The sequence below is a fragment of the Marmota flaviventris genome, chromosome 17 (assembly GCF_047511675.1).
Source record: "Marmota flaviventris isolate mMarFla1 chromosome 17, mMarFla1.hap1, whole genome shotgun sequence".
Classification (NCBI taxonomy): Eukaryota; Metazoa; Chordata; class Mammalia; order Rodentia; family Sciuridae; genus Marmota; species Marmota flaviventris.
In genome coordinates this window covers 34,949,081-34,971,250 of record NC_092514.1, presented here as the reverse complement: position 1 = coordinate 34,971,250, position 22,170 = coordinate 34,949,081, and the positions used below count along the sequence as shown (strand labels likewise).

Below are 22,170 nucleotides of genomic sequence, written 5' to 3'. Positions count from 1 at the left end.
TTATCCCAAATGGGAATAAGCATAGTTCTTGGCAACCTCTAGATACCATACTATGGTTAGCCCAGCAGCCACTAGAGCCTTGGAGGTTTACCAAGACCAGGTGATCCTACTGGTGGAATGTGTCAGGCCCCAGCAGGGCTCAGAACTGCCGAGGTGGGAGAACTACTCTCATCCCAGTTTATCCTGCTACCTCCCTGCTTTGAGCCTTGCACAAAATCTGCCTTCAGAAGTTGTTCATCTTGCCTCACTCCATCTTCTGTATAAGAAGCCCAAGTGCCCCTGACATGGCAGACTCCCGACTTGGGAGTCTTTACTGTTCGATTCCAGTTTTGGACATCAAAACACAGGATCCTGAGCTGCCTCAAATCCCACCCTTTTCACCTCCATGGTTGGAGGGCCCAGAGAGAGAATCAGTAGACATCAGAAATGGGAGGTAGAAATTTGATGTGTAAAACACACAGACAAAGTAGCATGTTTTGCTACCATTTATTTGCTATGTGGTATGTATTCAAGGCATGAGGCGGGACTAGTGTACTTCTCTCATCCTAGGAGAGAGATGCAGCAAGGCGAGCCCAAGGAGAAGCTATACCACCATGGGGAAATTGTTAGGGCTGGTGGAGGTAGGGAAGACCCAGGCATTCTGTTCTGACTTCTAGCAGGTTCTCCTGCCCTCAGGCATTAGGGGCTCCCTATTCTCCCATCCTATGGTCCCAGGTGCAGCAATGAGAGGGGAGGAGAGAAGAGAAAAAGAAGTTGACTTGATGTTGGACAAAGGCATCTCTGTTCTGCGTGGCTATTTGGCCCTGACCATGACTACAGGCAAAAGAGTACAGATGGCTGGGCCAAGGGCCATAGTGTGGATTAAGTATGCCTCAGTAGGCATGGTTGGCAATGTAAAGGGACTGTGCTGCTGCTCCACCATCTTCTCCAGTGCCTTCATACTGGCCCTGGGCGGCAAGCCCATTCACCTGCAAAAGGGGAAAGTGGAGTAAACAGGCGGTGCCGGCCCACAGGTATTAAATTGCCCTGGCTGTAATCTCTGGGTGCTGGTCCCTGCCCTGCTACACACTCTACCACCACCACCACCACTTCTAGTTCCCAACCTCAGCTCGCTTGATGAACTCCTCAGTGGCAGCCCCAGCATTGTCCCTTTGTCCTCGCCAGGCGTTCAGTGCAGAGGCCTGCAGCGCACGTCCATAGGAGAAGGTGAGTGCCCAGGGTCGAGGGAGTGGGCAGCGGTTGATGGCATTGAGGTTGAGTGATGCCTCCTCTTCACTTTGACCCCCAGACAGGAAAGTCACTCCTGAGGTAGAGGAGAAAAGACAAATTGATTGGTCACTCCCTATTTTTCCAAGGTAAGGGACCTTTGACAGCCACAAATAGAACTTGAGGATGGACCTTAGGGATAGGAACAAGTTAGCCAGGTAGTACCTGGGACAGCAGGTGGCACAGTGCGACGCAAAGCAGTAACAGTTGCCATGGCAATCTCTTCTGGGGTATACTTGATGGGACAGGCATGGCCAGGGGTCACCATGTTGGGTTTGAGCAGCGTCCCCTCCAGGTACACGTGATGATCACTAAGAGCCTTGTACACAGCAGCCAGGACCTGGGGATCAAAGGAGGTTTATGAAGGGTCTCTGGATCCCCACTGCTTACTGCTCTGTGCCCCCCATCTTAGAGATAGGTAGGTATGGACTGTGAGGATTCAGTAAAGGCTCAGATCTGCAGGTCTGTTTTGGGATCAGGAGAAGAGCACTAGGGGAGAGTGTGCCTGGATCTAAGCTGGGGGAATAGGCATAGGCACCCCTTGCCAGGATGCCTGTGAAGTATGTGTCTGTGCCCACCTATGAACTCACCTTCTCTGTAACATACTGGCAACGTTTGAGGTCATGGTCTCCATCAGGCAGGATCTCAGGCTCCACAATAGGCACAATGCCATTCTGTAGGCAAGAAAGGATGGCTTAGGAGGGACAGTACGTGAGAAAGGAGGCTCTTTAATCCTCTCCCCACCAGGAACAGGACACCCAATTGACTACCCAAACCCCCAACACACACCTGCTGGCAGATGCTGGCATAGCGGGCCAGCACATTGGCATTCTCCAGAATGGCAAGTGCTGAGGGCGTGCGCTCACTGATTTTCAGCACACAGCGCCATTTGGCAAAGTCCGCACCATCCTTCTTGTACTGGGCACAGCGTTCAGAGAGACCATCCAGTCCTGCAATGATAGTGCTAGCCTCATCACCCTGCCCTCTCTTGCTTGTATTGAACACTTAATCCCTGTGGTACTAAAGCCCACCCACCATGTACCTTGGGTAGTAGTTTCTCCATCTGTCCCAGCCAGAGGCACTACACCCTTATCAACCTGCAGAGGAAACAGGCAGAGGGCTGAGCCCAAGCAGAATTCTCCTTACCACCCCTCCTATACATATTTCCATATCCAGCCCCCAGTCAGGACCAGGGACTGTACCTTAATGCCTACAACAATGCCCTTATCTTGGATGGTTCGGACGAAGGGGACACCGTTATCATCTTTCTGGTAGAGTGTCTCATGGAAAAAGATGACACCTCCAATGCACTTCTTCACACGGTCATCAGCACTGAACAGGACCTGGCGGTACAGCCGGCGATTCTCCTCTGTGTTTTCTACCCCAATTTGGCTCAGCCTCTTGGCCATGCTACCTGTAGACAAATAAGAGACAACCTAACTCCCTAACCATGGCTCCCTGGCTATCTCCACCACCCTGACCACAGGCCCCACTTACCTACAGACTCATCTGCGGCCAGGATACCTTTGCCTGGGGCTACGATGCGGAGGGCAATGTCAGACAACTCCTTTTTCTGCTCAGCAGAAAGGGCTGGGTAGGAGTGGGGCATGGTGACAGCTCTCTGGAATGGAGACAAAATATAAAAGTTGAACCCCACCCATTACCTCCTCTGCTTAGCCAAATGCCTCCCCACCCCAAAAGTGGAACTGGGAGCAGAGCAGCAGTCCTTGGCATGGGTCCTGGGCATCAGAGTGGCACCAATCTCTCTGACAGCTAGCAGGCCTAGAGCCCCAGTTCCCACACCTCCTTTGTCCCTGATGGGCACCCTTCCCAGCCCAGAAGAGAGTTGCAGAGTGGGGGTTGGGGAGATGAGCAGCCCTGAAGCTACTGGTCTTCTCATGAAAAAAACTGCTGACCAATTGAGGATGCTAATCCTGAATGTGTCTTTCTTGAGGTAGGCATAAGCTGGATTTTCCAGCTTCCCTTTTTTCAATCTCAATGATACCCTTAGGAGAGTGCACATATTTCCAAAGCTTTAGAATGAGACAAAAAGCACTGTTCACTCCCCATCTCCCAACCTGGCAAGCTTCTAGAGGAAAAGGCTGGAAGGAAGGGGGCAGGTTCAGAAGTAGGAGTGGCACATATAACAGTAATAGGTTTCTATAACCTTTTCTTTTTACTACAAACCTGACTGCCTCAGCCTACTGCCTACTCCCCAACCCTGTGTCAGAGGTTGACTCCAAAGAGACTACAAAGTATGATAGGAAAGAGCATCAGCGGGCCAGCCACACCACCAGGTCTTCTCCAGGGCCCAGAGCACTTCTGTGTGGAGGGAGGCACGGGAAATAGGGAGCATTTCAACTCCCTACAACTCAGACACACGATGGGGAGATGACCAGGGGACGAAGGCGAAAAGGAATGAGTAGGGAGCCTAAGTAAGGGAGGGAGAGATGCAGGAGAAGGAGAAAGGAGAATTGTAGAGGTGATGGTGATGGTGATATGGGCTAACCAGTCGGGTGCAAGGACCTAGACCTAGGGGCAGAGAAGGCAAGAGAGCTAGCTGGAAAGGGAGGAGCAGAAGCAGGCTGAGATTAAAATGGCTGAGGGGAGAGGCTGATCCCAGGCGAAAATCAAAGAGGAGAGGGTTGAAAAGTCATATCCACCGGACCCAGGGAACAGGCAAGGCTGGCAAGGGAAGAGCCCAGGAGAGGAAGTGGAGGTGCTGAGCAGCTCTTGCCTCGCCAAGGGCCTTACCAGAACGCAGGGAGTTAGCAGCAGCAGCTACAGGTTCAACGAGCTCCAGTTCTGGCCCGCAACAGACGCAGCTCAGCGCGGGCTCCAGTAAATGAGGCTGCGGATGCCGCAGAGCTACGTGACTCCCCGGGAGGCGGGACTGGCACTTCCCCGCCCTGATTCCACCCCTTCCTAGGACTGGTCTGGGGAAGGCCACGCCCCCAAGGGCGGAGCAACGAGGTGGAGTGACCCCAATCCGGACCTCTGATGTTAGGGGCTGTCCGCCTACCATCTCGTGGAGGGTGTCCCCTTGGGGCCTTGCAGGGAATGGCCTTACTTTGTCTGCCACAATCACTTTTGCCACGTGCAGAGCACTATGCTGGATGTTGGGGATTAAGCTTGATCTGGTGAAGCAGAGTCCTTTAAACAGTCACAGCAGATGGGGTAGGTGGAACAGAGGTATCAACCAGGGCCCAAATTCAAGGCAATGGAATAATGAACTGAGGTTCTCTGTCCTCAGCCCCATATTTACCAGGGCCTACCTCATAGGGGGATGGGGAAAATAAGAGAATGGAGTCTTTTCTGTTTCCCCTAGGCCCAGAGCCAGGGTACAAGCAGTCCAGTGCCCCGAATATTTGGGGAAGCAAGAGAAAGGAGAAAGGGCAGACAGCCCTTGCTCTGGATGCAGCAGGAAAATGGTCTATGAAGTACATGCAGGCTGGGGGGCCCAGCTGCCTCTTACCTGACCTCATTCAACTCCCCCAACACACAAAATAAGACTCAATGGACTTGAAGAAATACATTAAATATACTTTATTTAAATAAAATAGCATCAAACATAGTTGGCTCTAGGCCAATTGGTCCTAGTGACGGGGTAAGGAAATATTTGCAGATAAAAGGGATGAAGCAGAATCCAGCTCAGTTTTTCTTTTTTGTTTTGTTTTTTGAGATGAGGTCTCACTATGTTGCCCAGGCTGGTCATGAACTTCTGGGTTCAATCAGTCTTTCCACATCAGCTTCCCAAGTAGCTGGGATTACACATGACCAACTACTTAGCTCAGAAATTGTAGCAATCCTTGTAGTTCCTTGCAACTATCTACTACCTCTGGGATGGATAGCAGAGTCTGGGAAGAGAGGCAGAAAAGGAAGCTCAGAACCTCAAGCCTAAGGCCCAAGATCCCAGCCCCAGGAAACACCCACTGTATTAGAATGGAGGAAACAGAAGCCACAAAGAAGCATATGATAGAGTGTGAGGCCCACCTCTCAGCAAAGGCTGGGAGCTAGAGCTGTGCTCCTTAGTACTTCCTGTGGCCAGGCCTTATGCCTTAGTTTTACTACCTCCCAACCTCCATTACCTCATAAATATGCTGAACAATGTCATCTAGTTTCTTTAACTCTGTTTCAGAGCGCCGAAGGTTCTCCTCTAGGATATTTCTCTAGAAGGCAAATAGATTTCATAGTCCTATGCTAAGAACAGCATAGCTTGGCAGGACAGAAGTAATATGGCAGGGTGCTTGCTAGTGGTGTTAGGAAATGGCCTTAGAACAGCATGGAAATGCTTACATGATTCTGGAACTTGACCATGAGTTTTGCTTTTTCATTTTTCATCTCCAGGAACATCACCCTCAGCTTGTCTACCTGCAGATAGGCCCAGATTAATAAGGGCACAGTCTGGGGTCCCCACCAATTGTCCAATTTATCTGTTAACTTTGAGTCACCTCCTGAGAGAGCCACACTTTCTCCTGGATCCAGTTGGTGGCCATGGGCTGACAGTTAGGGTCCAGCTGGCCTGCTAGGGTCTCCTGTAGCACTTTGGTTTCTGTCTCTGCATGCCGAAGTGAGCGGGTAAGCTGGGTCACTTCTTCTCTGAGGCTCTGGGAATGAGAATAGAGGTATCTGATAGCATTCAAAGGTCTCTATCCTTCTAATTTTAGGTGGTGGAAAAAAGTGAACAAGGATATCCACTTGTCATGTTTGGGATCTTGCTACCAGTGGCACAGAAAGCAGAAGACTGGGTATCATGAGAAACATACTATAAGCTCGCCACTCTTGTCTATCTGTTCTAGGATCTTCTCATTCTGCTTCTGTATCACTTCTTGGAGCTCCTTTTCATTCTGCAAGAGAAAGGGAGGTGAGAAGATACTGAGAACTGGCTTCACAGCACTTGCTAGGAGGTAGAGGGGTGTATCTGACCTATGTTTGGCCATGGTGGGACCAGCTGGTATCATTCTAATTCTCCTCCATGGCCAAGTCAGTCAAGGCATCTATTAGTTGGTGGGAGAGTTCTGTTAAGAATTCTTGACTTCTCTCCTGGGAAGACAGGTCAGCCCATAGCTGATTCCTAAATATGTAAAATGTGTGGCCCCAGGAAGGGCAAAACTAGGGCAGTAATTGGAAAATCCCCACCACCCAGATTCCTGGAGAGACAATGGCTCCCAGTGGGCCAGTAAACCTGCCCCAGTTCTTCATCGCCCCACTTCTAGGCCCCTCCTTCACCTTGTAGCGTAAGCACAAGGCCTGGTTCAGCTTCTCTATGTCTGCTTCCTTTGCCTTCTGGGCTTCCTGATGCTGTTCTTCCTGTGCCTGCAGCCTATCCTGCAAAGCACAACTAGGGGGAGGGAAGAATCCCACATCATTCCTGCCCTCTCAGAACTGTGCAATGCCCTTATGAGGGGCTCTCTTATTGCCCCCTTTCATCAAGACTGCATCTCACATTTTTTGCTGCAGAGTCCCAATAGCTGCTTCTTTAGACTCTTGCAACAAGTAACACAGGCTCTGAAGGTCAAGAAGCTTAGTACTTATTTCTGCCAGTCTCTCCTCCATGTCTGGGATCTCTGAAAGAGAAAGTCCTAGACAGAAGTATAGCCCTTCAGTCTGGAAGAAAGGGGTGTATAGCCATCATAACCCTTATCTGTGTTCCCCCATCCATATGATTTAAATATCCAGAACATTACAGATCCCAAAAGGCAGAAATAAAATGAGCCCAAGTAGAATTGAGGTTTTTAGAGCAAAGCACTTCTCACTGTTTTTGTCTTTACTCATCACCACCACATTTTCTAGAAATGAGGCAGGATCCCTGGAGCCCATCCTCACCTGTAGACTGAAGGGAAACCATTGATGCTACTCGGGTGAAAGCACTCTTGTCACTTCCAAGCAAGGGCACAGGAGCTGATTCTGGTTCTAAAACAAAAACCAACCAGGGGAGAAAGCCCAGAAAAATAGATAATGTGCATCTTCACCAGATAAAGATATCGGGAGAAGGGTCATAACTTTCCCAACCAAATCCCAGGACTTTTAACCTTCATCTGCCACTGCTGTCAAGATGCTTCCCATGAAGGCACTGTCATTAGGTGGAGGGTGTTCCTGAGTAGGAGCAAGGGCTGTGTTCAGAAGGGTCTCTGGGTCAGCCTAAGGACAAAGGAGGAAAAAACAGCAACACTTTTTAGAAGTACTGCAGGCTAAGCAATTGTGCCAATGGAGCTCTAGGTTGAGTGATTTCCTGAGCTCCCAGATATTCCCAGCCATCTCTTTCAGAGTGCTATTCCACCCATTACTTCACTGCTCTATCTCCAACTCCCCAATTAACATTTTTCACCAAACATGTTTATATTCTTAAGCCTCTCCCAATAAAACAACCACAATAACTGGAGATTAAAAAAAAAAACAAAACTTAAATCCCCCTTTACCTACTACTTCCCTTTCTCTTTCCTTTTATTTAAAAAAAAAATTTAAACTGACTTTTTTTTTTTTTTTTAGTTGTAAATGGACACACTATCTTTATTTTATTTGTTTTTATGTGGTGCTGAGGATCGAACCCAGTTCCTCATGCATGCAAGGTAAGCACTCTACCACTGAGCCACAACCCAGCCCTCTCTTTCCCTTTAATTAAGAAGAAAAAGAAGCCAGGTGTGGTAGCCATGCCTTTAATCCCAGCAAATTGGGAGGCCGAGGCAGGAGGATAGCAAGTTCATGGCCAGTCTCAGCAATTTAGCAAGGCCCTAAGGAACTTAGAGATCTCCTGTCTCTAAATTAAAAAAGGGCTGGGGATGTGGCTCAGTGATTAAGTGGCCTAGGTTCAATCCACAGTACATACATACACACAAAAAAAAAAAAAGAAAGAAAGAAAGAAAAAGAAGCTAGGTATAGTGGTTGGCCCATGTCTATAATCCTAACTACTCGGAGGGTGAGGGAAGAGAATTGCAAGCTCAAGATGAGACCCTCTCTCAAAAAGAAAATAGAAAGGGCTGGGGATGTGGCTCAGTGGTAGAGCATCCCTGGATTCAATCTCAACTACCCTAAAAAGAAAAGAGAAAAAAATGCCTATAAGTCTTGCCTATAAAGTCTCATCATCTATCGATTCCTGAGCCAACTACTCAGGCTTTTGCCCCGCAACCATTCCACCAAAATTCTTGTCATTTGGTTCAAAGATTTCATTCTTATCTTCAATTACAAGGATACTTTTCAGCTCTTTTATTACCTGGCCTATTTGATACTGATGACCATGTTGTACTTTTAGAAACTTAACTTTTCTTCTAGGACATGACCCTACTTCATAGATAGGCCTCAAAAATTTCTGAATATTTCTTCCTTCAACCCATAGGTCTTTCTTTAACCACTGGGTTCCAGTCCTTGGCCCTCTTTTCATTCTAATGCATTCCCCAGTGGCCTTGCCTTGGGACTCTACAAAAAAGTTCACTTTAAATTTCCACTTCCACATGAATGACTCTTCAATCTCTTTTTCTCAATTGGATTTTTTCCCAGTCTCCAGGCCCCAAAACTGACTGCCTGTGAAGAAATCTGCCAGAATGTTCCATAGTCCACATTGAAACTTAGTATGCATAAAGTTGAGTTCACCATTTTCCCTGTCCCATGTGACCAAATATCTGTTCCTATTCCTGAATTTACTGTTCTAGAGCAAAGGGGTCCTGCAGGTCAATCTGGCATGCATTATTGTAAATTCATTATGTATTATAGCCATACCCATTCATTTACATACTGTCAATAGCTTTACTTGAGCTACAAGGCAGAGTTAAGTAGTTGAGACAGACCCCACTTGGCTCACAAAGATGAAACACTATACTGGCCCTTTATAGGACAAGTTTGCTGTCCCCAATTCTAGGAGAGTGTTATAATCTTTCTAACAATCTAAGATCATCATTTACTCTTCTGTCTAACTCCTACATTCAGTTGGTCAACAGGTTCAATTCCTTCTACCTCCTAAACATCTATTCTATTCATCAGCTTCTCTCTATCTCCTCTTTAACTGGAATTTAGTTCAAGCCTTCAAAATCTGACCTTCACTAGCCTTGTTTCCTGCCTTGTACCATTTAGCTCCTACACTCCAGTCATTAAGAGTTACTTCCCATTCCCCAACCTTGCCACATTTTATATGAGTAAGGCCCTTGCTTATTCATTCCATAGTCCCAGTACCCAACACAGGTCTTGTTACAAGGTAGACACTACAAAAAGTCTACACACTGTGTTGTTCATATGACTAACATATATGACTTTCATACGTAGTCACTCAAAAACTTTCATATACTCTTTCCTCTGCCTAGAAGGCCTGCCAATATACCTACCCTGCCCCATGAACTTCTAAACCTCAAGATTGCCCGAGGTCATCTGTTGGTTTTTTTTTTTTTGAGGGAGGTGTACCGGGGATTGAACTCAGGAGCACTGGACCATTGAGCCACATCCCCAGCTCTATTTTGTATTTTGAGATAGGGTCTCACTGAGTGGCTTTGAACTCTCGATCCTCCTGCCTCCGCCTCCCAAGCCACTTCGATTACAGGCATATACCACTACACCCAGCTAAGGTCATCTGTTTTGAGAAGACATCGAATCTCTCAAAGGTAAAACTGATTCTCCTTTCTCTGAGCTCCCACAGTGGGTCCATGCAGACTTCTACAATGATCATGTCATGTGACTATATCTGTCTGTTTTTCCTACTAGACTGTAGATTGTTTGGCACTTCCTATGCTCAGCATACAGTTGGAGAAGAGGGTCAGGATCTTTGTTGTACCTACTTTTTTGGTTTCTTTCTTTTTTTTTTTTTGGTGGTATTGGGGATTGAACCCAAGGCCTTGCATATGCTAGGTAAGCCATCTGTCAGTGAGCTACATCCCCAGACCTATGCCTTTAAATATTGAACAAGCTAATTAACTCTGTATTCTGAAAGATAGCAACCATTTATTGTTTAGTGTGCACTGTGGGGAAGCCAGAAAAGGAATGCTAACTTTTTGCTTTCTTTAAATGTTGTCTAGTTGAAAAGAACAGATATCCAAGGAAAATAAATTCAATGCAAAAGGAGAATAAGGGACTGAAGAATGCATAAAAAAGAAGAAATTGCTCAGTCCCTGTGTCTTGGGACCATTTCAAAGGCAAACTAATGAGCACTGTAATAGAGAAGGAAAAGGAATTTCCAGTTTGAAAATAGAAGATAATTGATATGGGAGCAGCCCAAGGTCAGGTGTGAATGGAGATGGAACATTTGTATTGTGGACAGGTAGCCTAGTTGGAGTAAAGGGTTCATAATAGAGAAGTAGGAGACAAATGAAGGTTTGAGTGACAAGCTGAAGCGGTCCTGTAGGTAATTAAAAGTCATTGAAGATCACAGAGATGGGAAAGTAGGGTTTTAGGAACATTATACTATACAATAAAAATACAGTGGGAAGGGCAGAGAGGGAACACCAGTATCCTACCTTCTCCTTTAGTTTTGTCTGGAGGAAGAAGGTCAGGATCTGTAGTTGCTCAGCCAGCACCCCTAGCTCTTGGGAATACTGGCATGTCTTCTCTACATCTTGTTTCTGATACTTTGCTATGGTGCTGGCCAGGTCAGCCCTAAAATGAGGAACAGGGAGGATGACCCAAGACAAGGTTACCTTCTCTGAACACCTCTCCCAAATCCCCTGCATTCAAGGAGAGAAACAAGAGGATTGACACTGTCACAATTCTCTTCTTGGAGATTCTGGCTTCTAGAAGTGTTCATAGAAAAGATAAGCATGGGGTGGAGGGTTGGGGGCAAGGGATATGAAAAGGGAAAGCTCTTACTTTAGATTTTCTACAGTGTCCTTGAGATTCTCACACTGCAGGCTACGTTCCCGGAGTACTGCCAGCGTGGTTTTCAACTGATACTCAACCTGACCCAGCTCGAGGTGAGCAACCTGATTCTCTTGGTCTGCAAACTTGAAAAGATGGGAGGAAGGAAGGAAGGAAGGAAGGAAAAGAGTGGGGAAATGGAGGGGGAAAAAATGAGTTCAAGTGAGGAATTTTAGAGCCCTGGGGACAGAGGCTTTTTCCATTCCACAATTTCACCTCAGTACCATCAGGCAAGAGTCATACTCCTGGTAGTCATACTACCAGCTTCCTTTTCTAAAGCTGAATTCCTTACCTCCAGGGTCTCCTTCAGGTCCTGCACCTCCTTGGCTAGCACAGTCTGCTGTTGTTGCAGTTCTGCCTGCATGTGTTTTAGTGCCATCTCTTCTTTTTGCCATCTGTCAGAGACTTTATGTTAGATCCTGTTTGGTCCTATATGTTGGATGCCTACCACTACAATAACCAGATAGGAACTCACTGAGCAGCCTGCTCCTCATTGTTCTGGGTAAGTTGACAGAGCAATTCATCCTTTGTGGCCAGGTCCTGGGCACAATGGGCATGCTGACTCTGCAGCTCTTTTAGCTGGCTGTCCATGTTGGCCAGAATCTGCAGCTGAGCCCTGAGATCTAGATCAAAAGTATCCTAATAATACCATCCAGTCACCAGGTCAGAAACCCTCCACATTTCTGCTCCAAGGCAAGCACTCCAGAGCAGTTATTTGCTCTATTGCCACACTCCAAGCCTTCACAGGTTCAAATGCTTGCACATCTGCACACATACACACCTGTTGCTAGGCGACTATTTTCTAACTTCAGTTGTTCTACTTGGCCTTTATAGTCCTCTAAATGGTTAGAGACTTGTTCCAGCTCCCTGGAAACCTAAGAAGAAAAGAGTTTTCCTCCTGTAGCACCTCCTAAGTCAAGTATCCCAGGCATTGGAGAAGCTTTTCTTTCTGGACAAGTAAAATACCTTAATCCTGGGCAGCAATATTGCAGAAAATAAAGCTGATTTTCAGGGAAAAGTAAAGACAGGAGACAATTTGCTGAAGTAAAGGAGGTGCTAAAGCGCAAAGGAAATAACTGACCCAAGCCATCTTATAGTCAAGGGATTTGATTTGTCTCCAAACCAAGAGTGGCAAGAAGACTAGCAAAAAGAGGATAATGATATCATACATAAGAAAAGGGGAGAAACCAGGCCTAAGTAGTCCCCACTCCAGGTTTGTACCTGCTGCTTTTCTTCAATTGCAGCATCACGTTCCTGCAGGGCCTGCCGGCTCTTGGTTATGAGTTTCTCTGTGAGTTGTCGAGACCGACCCAGCAAAGCTGTCCACGTCACATACTACCAGGGAAAGTAAGCAGGTCAGAAGAGTGCATCTGAGGCAAGGTTTCTAATGTACTTGGCTAAAAGTAAGGAATGGTTATGATGGTCCCAAATACTCACATTCAGTTGCATGGATGTCCAGTCTTGTTGCAAGATAGAAGTTAGACTCTCTGTCTGCTGAACCAACTCTTTTTGCTCTGTATGAAGACCTATCTAAAAAGGAAAGATCACCTATGGAGGCAGCTAAGAGCATGGATGTGGCCATCTTCCCAGTGTGTCAGCTTAGACCCCAGGAAAGAAAATGTCCTTAAATTTTACCAGTTGGGTCTGGGCCACCTGCAGAAGGCCTCTGAATTCCCGCATGGATGTCAAATTCTGTTCCATCTGGCTGATGCGCTGGCTGGCATGTGCACAGAAAGCCTCCAGCACTGTCTCTGCCTATTTAGGAAAGAGGTTGCAAGGGCACATTTTGTAGTAGTGGGAAATGGCACAGAAAAACATAACCATCCAATGCATCAGTAGTTCAGTTCTTAACTCCCCAGGACAGGCAAATCTTAAGCCACCCATCTTACAGGAACCTTGAAGCGGAGACCTCCCATATCCAGGAATCCCTTACCGCATCCTTGCCTCTGAGGGCCATTTCCTCTCTGTGCTTTGCCTCCTCCCTTTCTGTTTTGAGGCTCTGGAGTTTTGCCTTCAATTTCTTCAATACTTCAAAACAGCAGGAAACCAAGGTTTCTGCATGCCGAGACTATAGGATAAGAATCAGATATCATGTCTGGTTCCTTTCTTTGGCTTTGAGTCCCATAAGGGGCCTCTACCTTCTTCTTTGTGCTGCTTACTTCTTGACTCAGAGTTGTTTTATCTTCTTCTACGTGCAACAGAGACAGGTGAAGCAAAGATATCAGCTCTTTGGACACCAGTACCCATGATTGCTATGGAGGGAAAGATGGCTAGGTTAGATCAAATAGTCACTAAGCAGAAATCAGGGGTTGATAGAGAGGAAAGTCACTGACTCCAATTCCAAGCTCCTAATAGGGAAAAATCACTTTTTGCAAAGGTTTAGGAACCTCTTTTCACTACAACAGCTAAGTATCACTATCTACTAATTGCCTCGGGATTCTCCATTTTCGCCTGTAATCCCGGCTACTTGGGAGGCTGTTGCTCAGTGGTTAGGTGCCCTGGGTTCAATCCCTGATCCTATCTCAAAATCACCCCAGCAGTGATATAAGGTCAATCAATACTTACCATGACATTCCTTGCCTGCTGTAGGGCCTGTCTAATGGCTTGGTTTTCCTGAAGATGTTGAGGTTTCTTAGTTACCTAGCCAGAGAAATGGAGTTGCTCCTTTTAGTTAGACAACATGCACCAGCAGCTTCTCATCCCGCTTCCCCCTAACCCCCACTGCCCCATGAGTTATAGGAGCCTTTCTATCAAAAGCAGGAGTAAGGCTCAAAACTAGATGAAGTCACCCAGACCTGGGGTAGGTAAAAATTCTTTTTTTTTCCCTCCCAGTGCTGAAGATCAAACCTAGGACTTCATGCATGCTAGGCAAGCACTCTGCCACTGCTTTTCATTTTTTATTTTGGAACAGGGTCTCACAAAGTTGCCTAGCCAGACTTGAACTTGAGACCCTCCCATCACAGGAGGGTGCCACCTCACCTAGAAGGAATACATCTGAATACTGATAGTGTCTTGGATTTGATGAAATACAATAATGCTTAAGAAAAACCACAACTAAGCCAGGCAAGATGCCCAGCAACTTAGCCAGATCCTATCTCAAAATAAAAGATAAAAAGGCCGGGGGCTGTGGCTCAGTGGTTAGGTGCCCTGGGTTCAATCCCTAAAGCAAAAAACAAAAACAAAACACAACTGAATTCAGCAGAGGTGGCACATGCCTGTAATCCCAGCTACTTGGGAGGCTGAGGTGGGAGGAGCTTGAGTTGGAGATCAGCATGGGCAACATAGCGAGGTCCCACTTCGAGGAAAGGACAGAAAAATCATCACTGAGTAGAGTCATCTTTTGGTATAGTTGGAGGGTTGGTCCCAGGATCCCTAGATACCCAAATCTGTGAAATTTCAAGTCCATCATAAAAAATGGTATAATATTGACATATAACCTACAAATATGCTTTTACATACTTTAATTTTTTGGTATTGGGGATTTAACCCAGGGGGTACTCTAAGCTGAGCCCCATCCCCAGCCCTTTTTGGCTTTAACTTTTTAAGACAGGGTCTCCCTAAATCACCCAGTATAGCCTTGAATTTGCCAGCCTCCCACCTCAGCCTCCAAAGTTTCTGGGATTACAGGTGTGCACCACTGTGCCTAGCCTAACAATTTGTGTGTGTGTGTGTGTGTGTGTGTGTGTATGTGAGGTCCTGGGGATTGAACCCATGGCCATGTACATGGGAGGCAAGCACTCTACAACTGAGCTATATTCCCAGCCTATAATGGTTCTTTTTAATGTACAGAATATTCCATCTTATGGATATACCATTATTTTTTTTTATTATTATTATTATTTAAAAAAACCAAACTGTTGTCATTGTTATGCAGAACTTTTCCCCCTTAGGCTATATCCCCAGAAATGGAGTTACTAAGTCAAAATTGAGCTGGGGCTGAGGTTGTAAGGCACTGGGTTCGAACCTCAGCACTACATATAGATAAATAAAATAAAGGTATTGTATCCATCTACAACTAAAAATAAAAAAAAAGTTTGAGCTGTTTTAGTGTTTTAGGATCTTCCTTAAATTCCCTTCAAAAAAAAAGATGAACTAGTTTATACCCTACAGACAAAAGGACAGGACTTACCAGCATTATCTACTCAATTCTTAACCCAGGGCTGCAATTCTTTTATTTCCAGTAATTTTTTTTTTTTTTTTTTGGTGGGGGAGGGAGTACTGGGGATTGAACCTGAGTGCTCTACTATAAGCTATATCCCCAGCACCCCCCACACCTTTTTTTTGAGACAGGGTCTCATTAATTTGCCCAGGCTGGCTTTGAACTTGAGATCTTTGGGGCCTCAGCCTTCAGTATAGATGGGATTATGAGAGTACACCACCATAACCAATAACCTTCTTTTTTTTTTTTTTTTTTAAATATTTATTATTTAGTTTTCGGTGGACACAACATCTTTATTTTATTTGTATGTGGTGCTGAGGATCGAACCCAGCGCCCAGCGCATGCCAGGCGAGCGCGTTACCGCTTGAGCCACATATTGGCTTGAGCCAATAACCTTCTTAAATATTTATTAGACATTTGTATTTGCTTATTCTTTATCTGCCTATCCATTATCTTAGTATAGATAAACATCTTAGATGCCCTACGATTAGATAAATATAAGCTAAAAGACAGCAGGGTCCTAGAAAAACTCAAGTCCTAGGAGAAAAGAGGGAGACACTTCATTACTGCTAAAAGGCAACCACAATCTGGAAAATGGCTATGGATGGCAGTGCTGAGTTCTGAGGCTGTAGCAGTCTGAATTTAAGGAGGCAGAATTGCATCATCTTCAATCTCTTATAGTTCATGCTTCTATGGAGTTCATTAACTAGTGTATCGTGCAGAAAGGCACGGAGTACCCCATAAGCCCTGGATAGGGTGCACACACTGCTCGGAGCGGGGCAGTCAGGCAGGTGATGAGATTAATGTGAAGGAGGCAGCCAAGCGGCGAGGATATGCATGGTGATGGGGAATGGCTGAAGGTGATGTCATTTCCTCTCTTTGGTTCTGCTTCAGTAGCTTCCAAAGGGACCTGGCAAGCTTCAGGGGAAGAAGGTACAAGGCAGATTCAAGGATGGGAAACATGGTCAAGGATAAGAGGAAAGGATACAAAAATAACAAAGAAGAGCTGGATTTTGGCTCAGTGGCAGAGAACTTGCCTAGCACTTGTGAGGCACTGAGTTCTATCCTCAGCAGCACATATAAATAAATAAGAAATAAAGGTACATCAACAACTAAAATATATTTAACAAAACAAACAAACAAAAAAACAAAGATAACACAAGAGAGAGAATGAGCAGCTACAGGAATGAGGAGTCCATGGTTTCCAGGATTTGGGACAAAAGGTAAAGTCATTACTTTGAGAACATTTTCAACTCAAAAGAGGTCTTTAGGCATTTGGGGACCATATCATCTAAGCACTATCTACCTATTACTTCTACAGTCACACTATAGAGGCTCTCAATTCCTTCTCAACACCATTCCTTTCCTTCCTAGGTCCTGTGTTCTCAGAGCGTCCTCTAGAACAGTGGTCTTAAATTGTTTTCCTCTCAGACCTCACACAATAATTTTTGAAAAACTAAGTATCCTTGAGTAGAAATTAATGACAGCCTATTATCAATATAGACAGTTGAAATAAAATTGTTAGATCACTCAAATATACCCAATGGCATAATGTTACATACATTGTAATACTTTGATAACTTTAAAATACATGAAAAAAGCCAGGCTTGATAGCACACACTTGTAATCCTGCTGAGGCAGGATGATTGCAAGTGCTAAGCCAGCCTCAGCAACTTAGAGGGGAACTAAGCAACTTAGTGAGACCCTGTCTCAAAATTTAAAAACTTAGGAAAGAGCTGGGGATATAGCTCAGAGTTTAAATGCCCCTGGGTTCAATCCCTGGTACCAGAAAAAAAAAAAAAAAAAAAATGCTAAACAACCCCAAATCAAATAAAATACAAGAAAAACTTCTTTTTACAGTCAGAAATTTTATATCATTCCCCCTTTTCTCCTTGAACTGTGGGTTTGATCACTAGCACCACACACAAATACCTTAATTCTAATATATTTTTATACTTGCAAATCTGTTAATAGTCAGTATTTCTGCAACAATAAGTTCATCCAACCAGGCCTGGTGGCACACCCCTGTAATACCAGCAACTCAAGAGGCTAGGCGGGAGGATCACAGGTTCCAGTTTAGCAACTCAGTGAGACCATCTCAAAATAAATAAACAAACAAACAAATAAATAAATGAAGCATAAGACTGGTGATATAGGTAAAGAGCCTCTGGTTCAATCCCCAGTATCTTCCCCCTCAAAATAAAGTTCATATAAATTGAAATTAAAATGTGTTTTAAATTCCTTTGACCAAGGTGGGTACAGTGGCACAGGTCTGTAATCCCACCGCCTCAGGAGGCTGAGACAGGAGCATCAGGAGTTCAAAGCCAGTCTCAGCAAAAGCAAGGCACTAAGCAACTCAGTGAGACCCTGAGGGCTGGGGATGTGGCTCAGTGGTTGAGTGCCTCTGAGCTCAATCCCTCATACCCAAGAAAAAAAACATGGTTCAGCAAAAATTCATGACTATTTTCCATTTTAATAGATATAAGCACTAAGAAATCCATACATAAATAATCAGAATCAGTAGAAATGGAAGGACTTGAACTCGTTTGGAAATACTTGCCAAAACTCTTAGTAACTTTCCTCAAAAATATTTAAGATCCACTAACAAAGTTTTTCTTCACTTTTGTTGAAAACATGCAGAAATAATATTATATAATCACTGTAGTCATTTGCTTTCTCAACGTGTGCACAAATATTTTCTGTTGTCCTTTGATTGCTATGAGAGACCTGGGATGAGAAGTATGCTTTTCTTTAGTAAAGTGGACAAGGGCAAGTGAGAATGGGGAAATAGAGAAGAAAAAAATTAGTTAAGAATACTTTTGGAGGGGCTGGGATTGTGGCTCAGTGGTAGAGCGCTCGCCTAGCACGCATGAGGCCCTGAGTTCAATCCTCAGTACCACATAAAAATAAAATAAAGATATGTGTCACCTATAGCTAAAAAATAAATATTTTTTAAAAAAAAGAATACTTTTGGACCATGAAGATCTAGAAGTTGATTTCTTTCAAACTTTCCTTGTTTGCATTCCCTTGCAAAGTCTTGATGTACCCCGGGGTACACTGAGTACCCACTGCTTTGATTGATAAGATTTTTCTAGATTTTCAGCTTTTACATATATACTAGAATAAGCATGTGATTAAGAAGTCCCCTTTGCCCTCTGGCAGCTTATCAGCTTAAATTCTGAGGAAGAGGGCCCACTAGAACATTTCAAGCTTTAGGAGAGGGCTGGGGAGGTGGCTCAAGCGGTAGCGGGCTCAGCTCGCATGCGTGCAGCCCGGGTTCGATCCTCAGCACCACATACAAACAAAGATGTTGTATCCGCCGAAAACTAAAAAATAAATATTAAAATTCTCTCTCTCTCTCTCTTAAAAAAAAAAAAGCTTTAGGAGAAAGCTTCTTACCCCACTAAGAGAGGCATCGGTCTGTGTGCTACTGCCCCGAGTTTCTGGATGAGGGACAGCCATCTGGCTTTTCCAGTCCTGCAGCTGTCTAGAAAGAATCTCCAGGATGATAAGAGAGCTCAGCAGGTTATCTTCCAGGTCCCGTCTAGACAAGGCAGTCAGATCTGGAGGATTACAGCTGCAGTAGGAAGAAAAGAACATGAGGAAAATAAAGGGAGGGGTGTGAGAGGCAGGTAGAGGGGAATGGAGCTCCAGAGGCACAAGGATAGAGGGGACACTTACCCCAACAGGAGGGGCTTTGTCTCCAAAGTACTATCCTTGGTGTCCAGCAAGCCTGTCTGGGATGTGTTTATACTGTTTCCTTGTGCTGGAGGACTAAACCAAGTCCCCACCGAGCAAGTAGAGAAAGGCGTAGTGCCAATGGCAGCATCCTGAAGCACAGAGGGAAGTGATAAGCTTTGTCGGAGATTTTCTAACATGACTGAGGTATTTACACCTTTTTCTAGCCAAGCCAACGGGGACATCCAAGTCTCTGTATCAGAACTAAGAATCTCACCAGCATCTCCTACTGCTGGGCCTGGAGCTGCCTGGGACTCCATTTCCATTAGATTTGGCGTTAGGCACGTGGATGGAACATCTTCTACATTTGAGACAAGTGCTTGATCTTCCAATTCAACCTCCTCAGGAAGTATGGAAAAGCTCATTTCTCTTTCCTTTATACCTCTATGCTCTACACTTTCCTCTCCTGCATACACGTGATTGTTGGGGTAATCTGCTGCCAGTGCAGTTGAACGGGAAAGCCTGAATGTGGAGGGAGGCAAGAAGACATTACTTTCAGAAGACACCAAGTCCTCAGAAACAGCTTCAGTCCTATTGTTCCTCAGGCTTTCCTTGGAGCAGTGTAGCTGTTGCTCAGAACAAGGATTTGGTGGATATTCCAAGAGAAGAGATGGAGAATCCTGCAATGTAGGTTTCTCAAGCATATCAGCAACAACTTCAGAAAAGGTGTCTTCCATGCAGGATGCTGTCTCCTTTATCAGATCTCTTGGCTTCAAAGACTCATTTAGATAGCTGCTGTTTGTCTCTGCCATGGTATCTGAATGATCCTCAAGTGTAATGTCTTGCTGCTGCCCCACTGGAGAGGCTTCAAGGACCATGGATTTAACCACATAGTCATTCATTGGGTCTACTGCTTCCTCAGATGTTTTGGGAGTAGAAATGGTTTGGAGAGTCAGATCTAGGGGTTGTTCATCTGATGCATGCTGACAAGTTTCTAGCCACTTTGAGGGAGAGGAATCTGTCTTGCTGGCTTTAACAAAATCCAACGAAGATGAGTTGTTGCTGCCTTCCTGCCAAAGGAAACAAAAGTAGTTGGTTAAGGCAGTTAATTCAGTTCCCAACATTACAATTATGGATGCAGGATACTATCTGAACTCAACAAAAGAAAAGAGTTCTTACCTCTACTTAGGTAAGAATTTGGCTAATTCTTGCTCCTTACTATTCAACTAAACAGCAGGGAAAGAAAAGCTAGGAAACCAATTGGGTCCTTTCAGGTGAATCAGCCTAAAGTATAAACAGGCTGACAATATCTATCCATGTCATGGGGAGACACTAGATTGAATGTGACCTTGCCTCTCTCTATTTCTAACTCCAGCCCACTTCTATTGTCTCCTTCCTAAAGTAGGCTCAAGCTCTATCAGAATCTAGAGTTGGTACAGATAGATAGATAAAATTAATGAAATAGGGACAGGGTATAGCTCAGTGGTAGACCATTTCCCTAGCATGCACAAGGCCATGCGTTCAATCCCCAGCACTAAAAGAAAAGAAAGGACAAAATCATGTTCAAAAAAGAAACAGGAGGATTGTGGCTCAGTGGCAGAGCCTAGTATGTGTGACACACTGGGTTTGATTCTCAGCACCACATATAAATAAATAAAATAAAGGTCCATTGACAACTAAAAAAATATATATTTAAAAAAAGAAAGAAAGAGGAGTCAGGTGCTGTGGCACATATGTGTAATCCCAATGACTTGGGAGGCTGAGGCAGGAGGATCATAAATTCAAGGCCAGCTTCGGCAACTTAGCAAGACTCTGTCTCAAAATAAAAAATAAAAAGGACTAGGGATGAAGCTTACTGGAAAAGAGCCTCTGGGTTCAATTCCTAGTAGGGGGGGAGCAAATTTTCATATTTCAGGAGTAACAGTAGCCGTAACTGATTAACAAATTTGACTTTGAGCTTTTTAGAAACCAGAGCTAGATGGAAAATATGATAAACTTAATAGTTTTCATTACCAGAAAGAGAAAAGGATAGCAATTTCTTTAGGAAGACAATTTTTCTAGGCAGTAAGTTCTAAAAAGTTTCTTCCAGGAACCTTATGGAAGGGTCAGTCTCTTTCATTGACAAATTATTACAGCAACTGAAAAGCAGTTTGCATATGGCTACTTTTCTAAAGACCTTTTACAAAAGTACAACTCAGGGCAATTCTGCAAGGGAATAGTTTAAGGTGAGCAAATATCCAGCCTTCCAGTGGTATAACTTGATACCAGGGGAGTTGTAACTACCTGCTAAAGTGAATGGATACTGACTGCTTAACTCTTGCATCAGACAGGCCTCTCCATAAGGGAGCCCATGTTAGAGACCACCACTAATCAGAGTGATAGTATTTTTCAGTAGTTTGAGAAAGGTCGAGGGTGGGGGGAGGAGATAATAAAAACAGCTAAAATAGAGGTTCGGGTTCTCAATGGATTTCCTTTAACCACCCTAGGGCACCTCTCTGTCGGCCTGAATAGCTGTAAATGGAAATCACCGAGGTGGAAGACTTCATTATCGTTATTAATTATGTTCCAGTCCTGGCCCTCTGTTCCTCTGAGCTCTGGGCCTGGGCAAGCAGCCCAGTCGAAAAGCTGTCCAGGCGAACCTCACCTGCAGCCCCAGCTTGCACAGTGATGGGGTCAGCGAGGAGCACATAGGGGGCCCTTTTCCTGAACTGGTAAGAGCACCAGGCTGCAGGATAAGTTCTCGGAGAGGAGTTCTCATAGCTGGTTTTCCCTAAGAAAGAAAGAGAGTTTGGGTTAAGATTGGGCTCCGCCAGCCCGCTCTTTCTCCCTCCCCAAGAAGCTTTCAGGTACTAAGAAGAGCGGGTTTCCAATCCCAGTCTTGCTGAAGAGGCAAAGCGACAAAGACTCCAAACACTCCCCAGCCCCAGCTCCATCCAGCTTTCCAGGACCCTCAGCACCGCCAGCGCCCCCGCCCCAGTATTCCGCACACAGTTCTTTCTCCGTGGGAGCTCTCCCGCTCACCAGCTGGGGCGAGGGCGACAGGCTGATGTTTAACTTTTTTACCCGCCACATCTTCAAAACTGAAAGCGGGACGATCACCTCCCAGACCAAGTCGAGTCCGCCATATTCACCCGCCGTCTTTATTTGAACCTGCTCGGTGCTTCCGGATTGGCTGCGGAGCCGCAGTGCGTCAGGATACGGGTCAGCTCCGGGCTCGAGCCCGGTGGGCGGAGCCA

At 45.2% G+C, this 22,170-nt stretch overlaps 2 protein-coding genes across 2 annotated transcripts; both read right to left on the bottom strand.

Annotated features, from left to right (window-relative positions):
- Window positions 1-470: 470 nt before the first annotated feature.
- Window positions 471-4,151, bottom strand: Aldoc (aldolase, fructose-bisphosphate C). Its single transcript, XM_027924444.2, has 9 exons — window positions 4,021-4,151; window positions 2,764-2,887; window positions 2,469-2,680; window positions 2,309-2,363; window positions 2,056-2,216; window positions 1,857-1,940; window positions 1,432-1,606; window positions 1,104-1,303; window positions 471-968 (listed from the first exon to the last, which is right to left on the bottom strand). The coding sequence occupies exons 2-9, from the start codon at window positions 2,873-2,875 to the stop codon at window positions 873-875; spliced, it is 1,095 nt and encodes a 364-aa protein (XP_027780245.1). The 5' UTR covers window positions 2,876-2,887; window positions 4,021-4,151; the 3' UTR covers window positions 471-872.
- Window positions 4,152-4,794: 643 nt separating this feature from the next.
- On the bottom strand, window positions 4,795-22,064 carry Spag5 (sperm associated antigen 5). The gene is made up of 24 exons (XM_027924463.2): window positions 21,956-22,064; window positions 21,579-21,704; window positions 18,938-20,004; window positions 18,656-18,833; window positions 13,663-13,737; window positions 13,257-13,349; window positions 13,031-13,165; window positions 12,733-12,852; window positions 12,535-12,627; window positions 12,319-12,432; window positions 11,879-11,972; window positions 11,573-11,720; window positions 11,390-11,492; window positions 11,050-11,183; window positions 10,701-10,839; window positions 7,299-7,407; window positions 7,093-7,179; window positions 6,713-6,833; window positions 6,496-6,607; window positions 6,033-6,113; window positions 5,718-5,873; window positions 5,563-5,637; window positions 5,355-5,435; window positions 4,795-5,123 (listed from the first exon to the last, which is right to left on the bottom strand). The coding sequence occupies exons 1-24, from the start codon at window positions 22,004-22,006 to the stop codon at window positions 5,052-5,054; spliced, it is 3,564 nt and encodes a 1,187-aa protein (XP_027780264.2). The 5' UTR covers window positions 22,007-22,064; the 3' UTR covers window positions 4,795-5,051.
- Between the last annotated feature and the right edge of the window lie 106 nt (window positions 22,065-22,170).

Bases quoted from the DNA above. Each gene is read 5' to 3' on its own strand.
- Aldoc (XM_027924444.2), bottom strand. From the start codon at position 2,875: ATGCCCCACTCCTACCCAGCCCTTTCTGCTGAGCAGAAAAAGGAGTTG. The intron at 2,681-2,763 runs GTAAGTGGGGCC...ATTTGTCTACAG, and splicing joins GGCCGCAGATGAGTCTGTAG to GTAGCATGGCCAAGAGGCTG. The intron at 1,607-1,856 runs GTGAGTTCATAG...TTTGATCCCCAG, and splicing joins GCCAGTATGTTACAGAGAAG to GTCCTGGCTGCTGTGTACAA.
- Spag5 (XM_027924463.2), bottom strand. From the start codon at position 22,006: ATGTGGCGGGTAAAAAAGTTAAACATCAGCCTGTCGCCCTCGCCCCAG. The intron at 5,874-6,032 runs GTATGTTTCTCA...TCTCATTCCCAG, and splicing joins ACAAGAGTGGCGAGCTTATA to AGCCTCAGAGAAGAAGTGAC. The intron at 5,638-5,717 runs GTGACTCAAAGT...GCCTATCTGCAG, and splicing joins AAGTGTGGCTCTCTCAGGAG to GTAGACAAGCTGAGGGTGAT.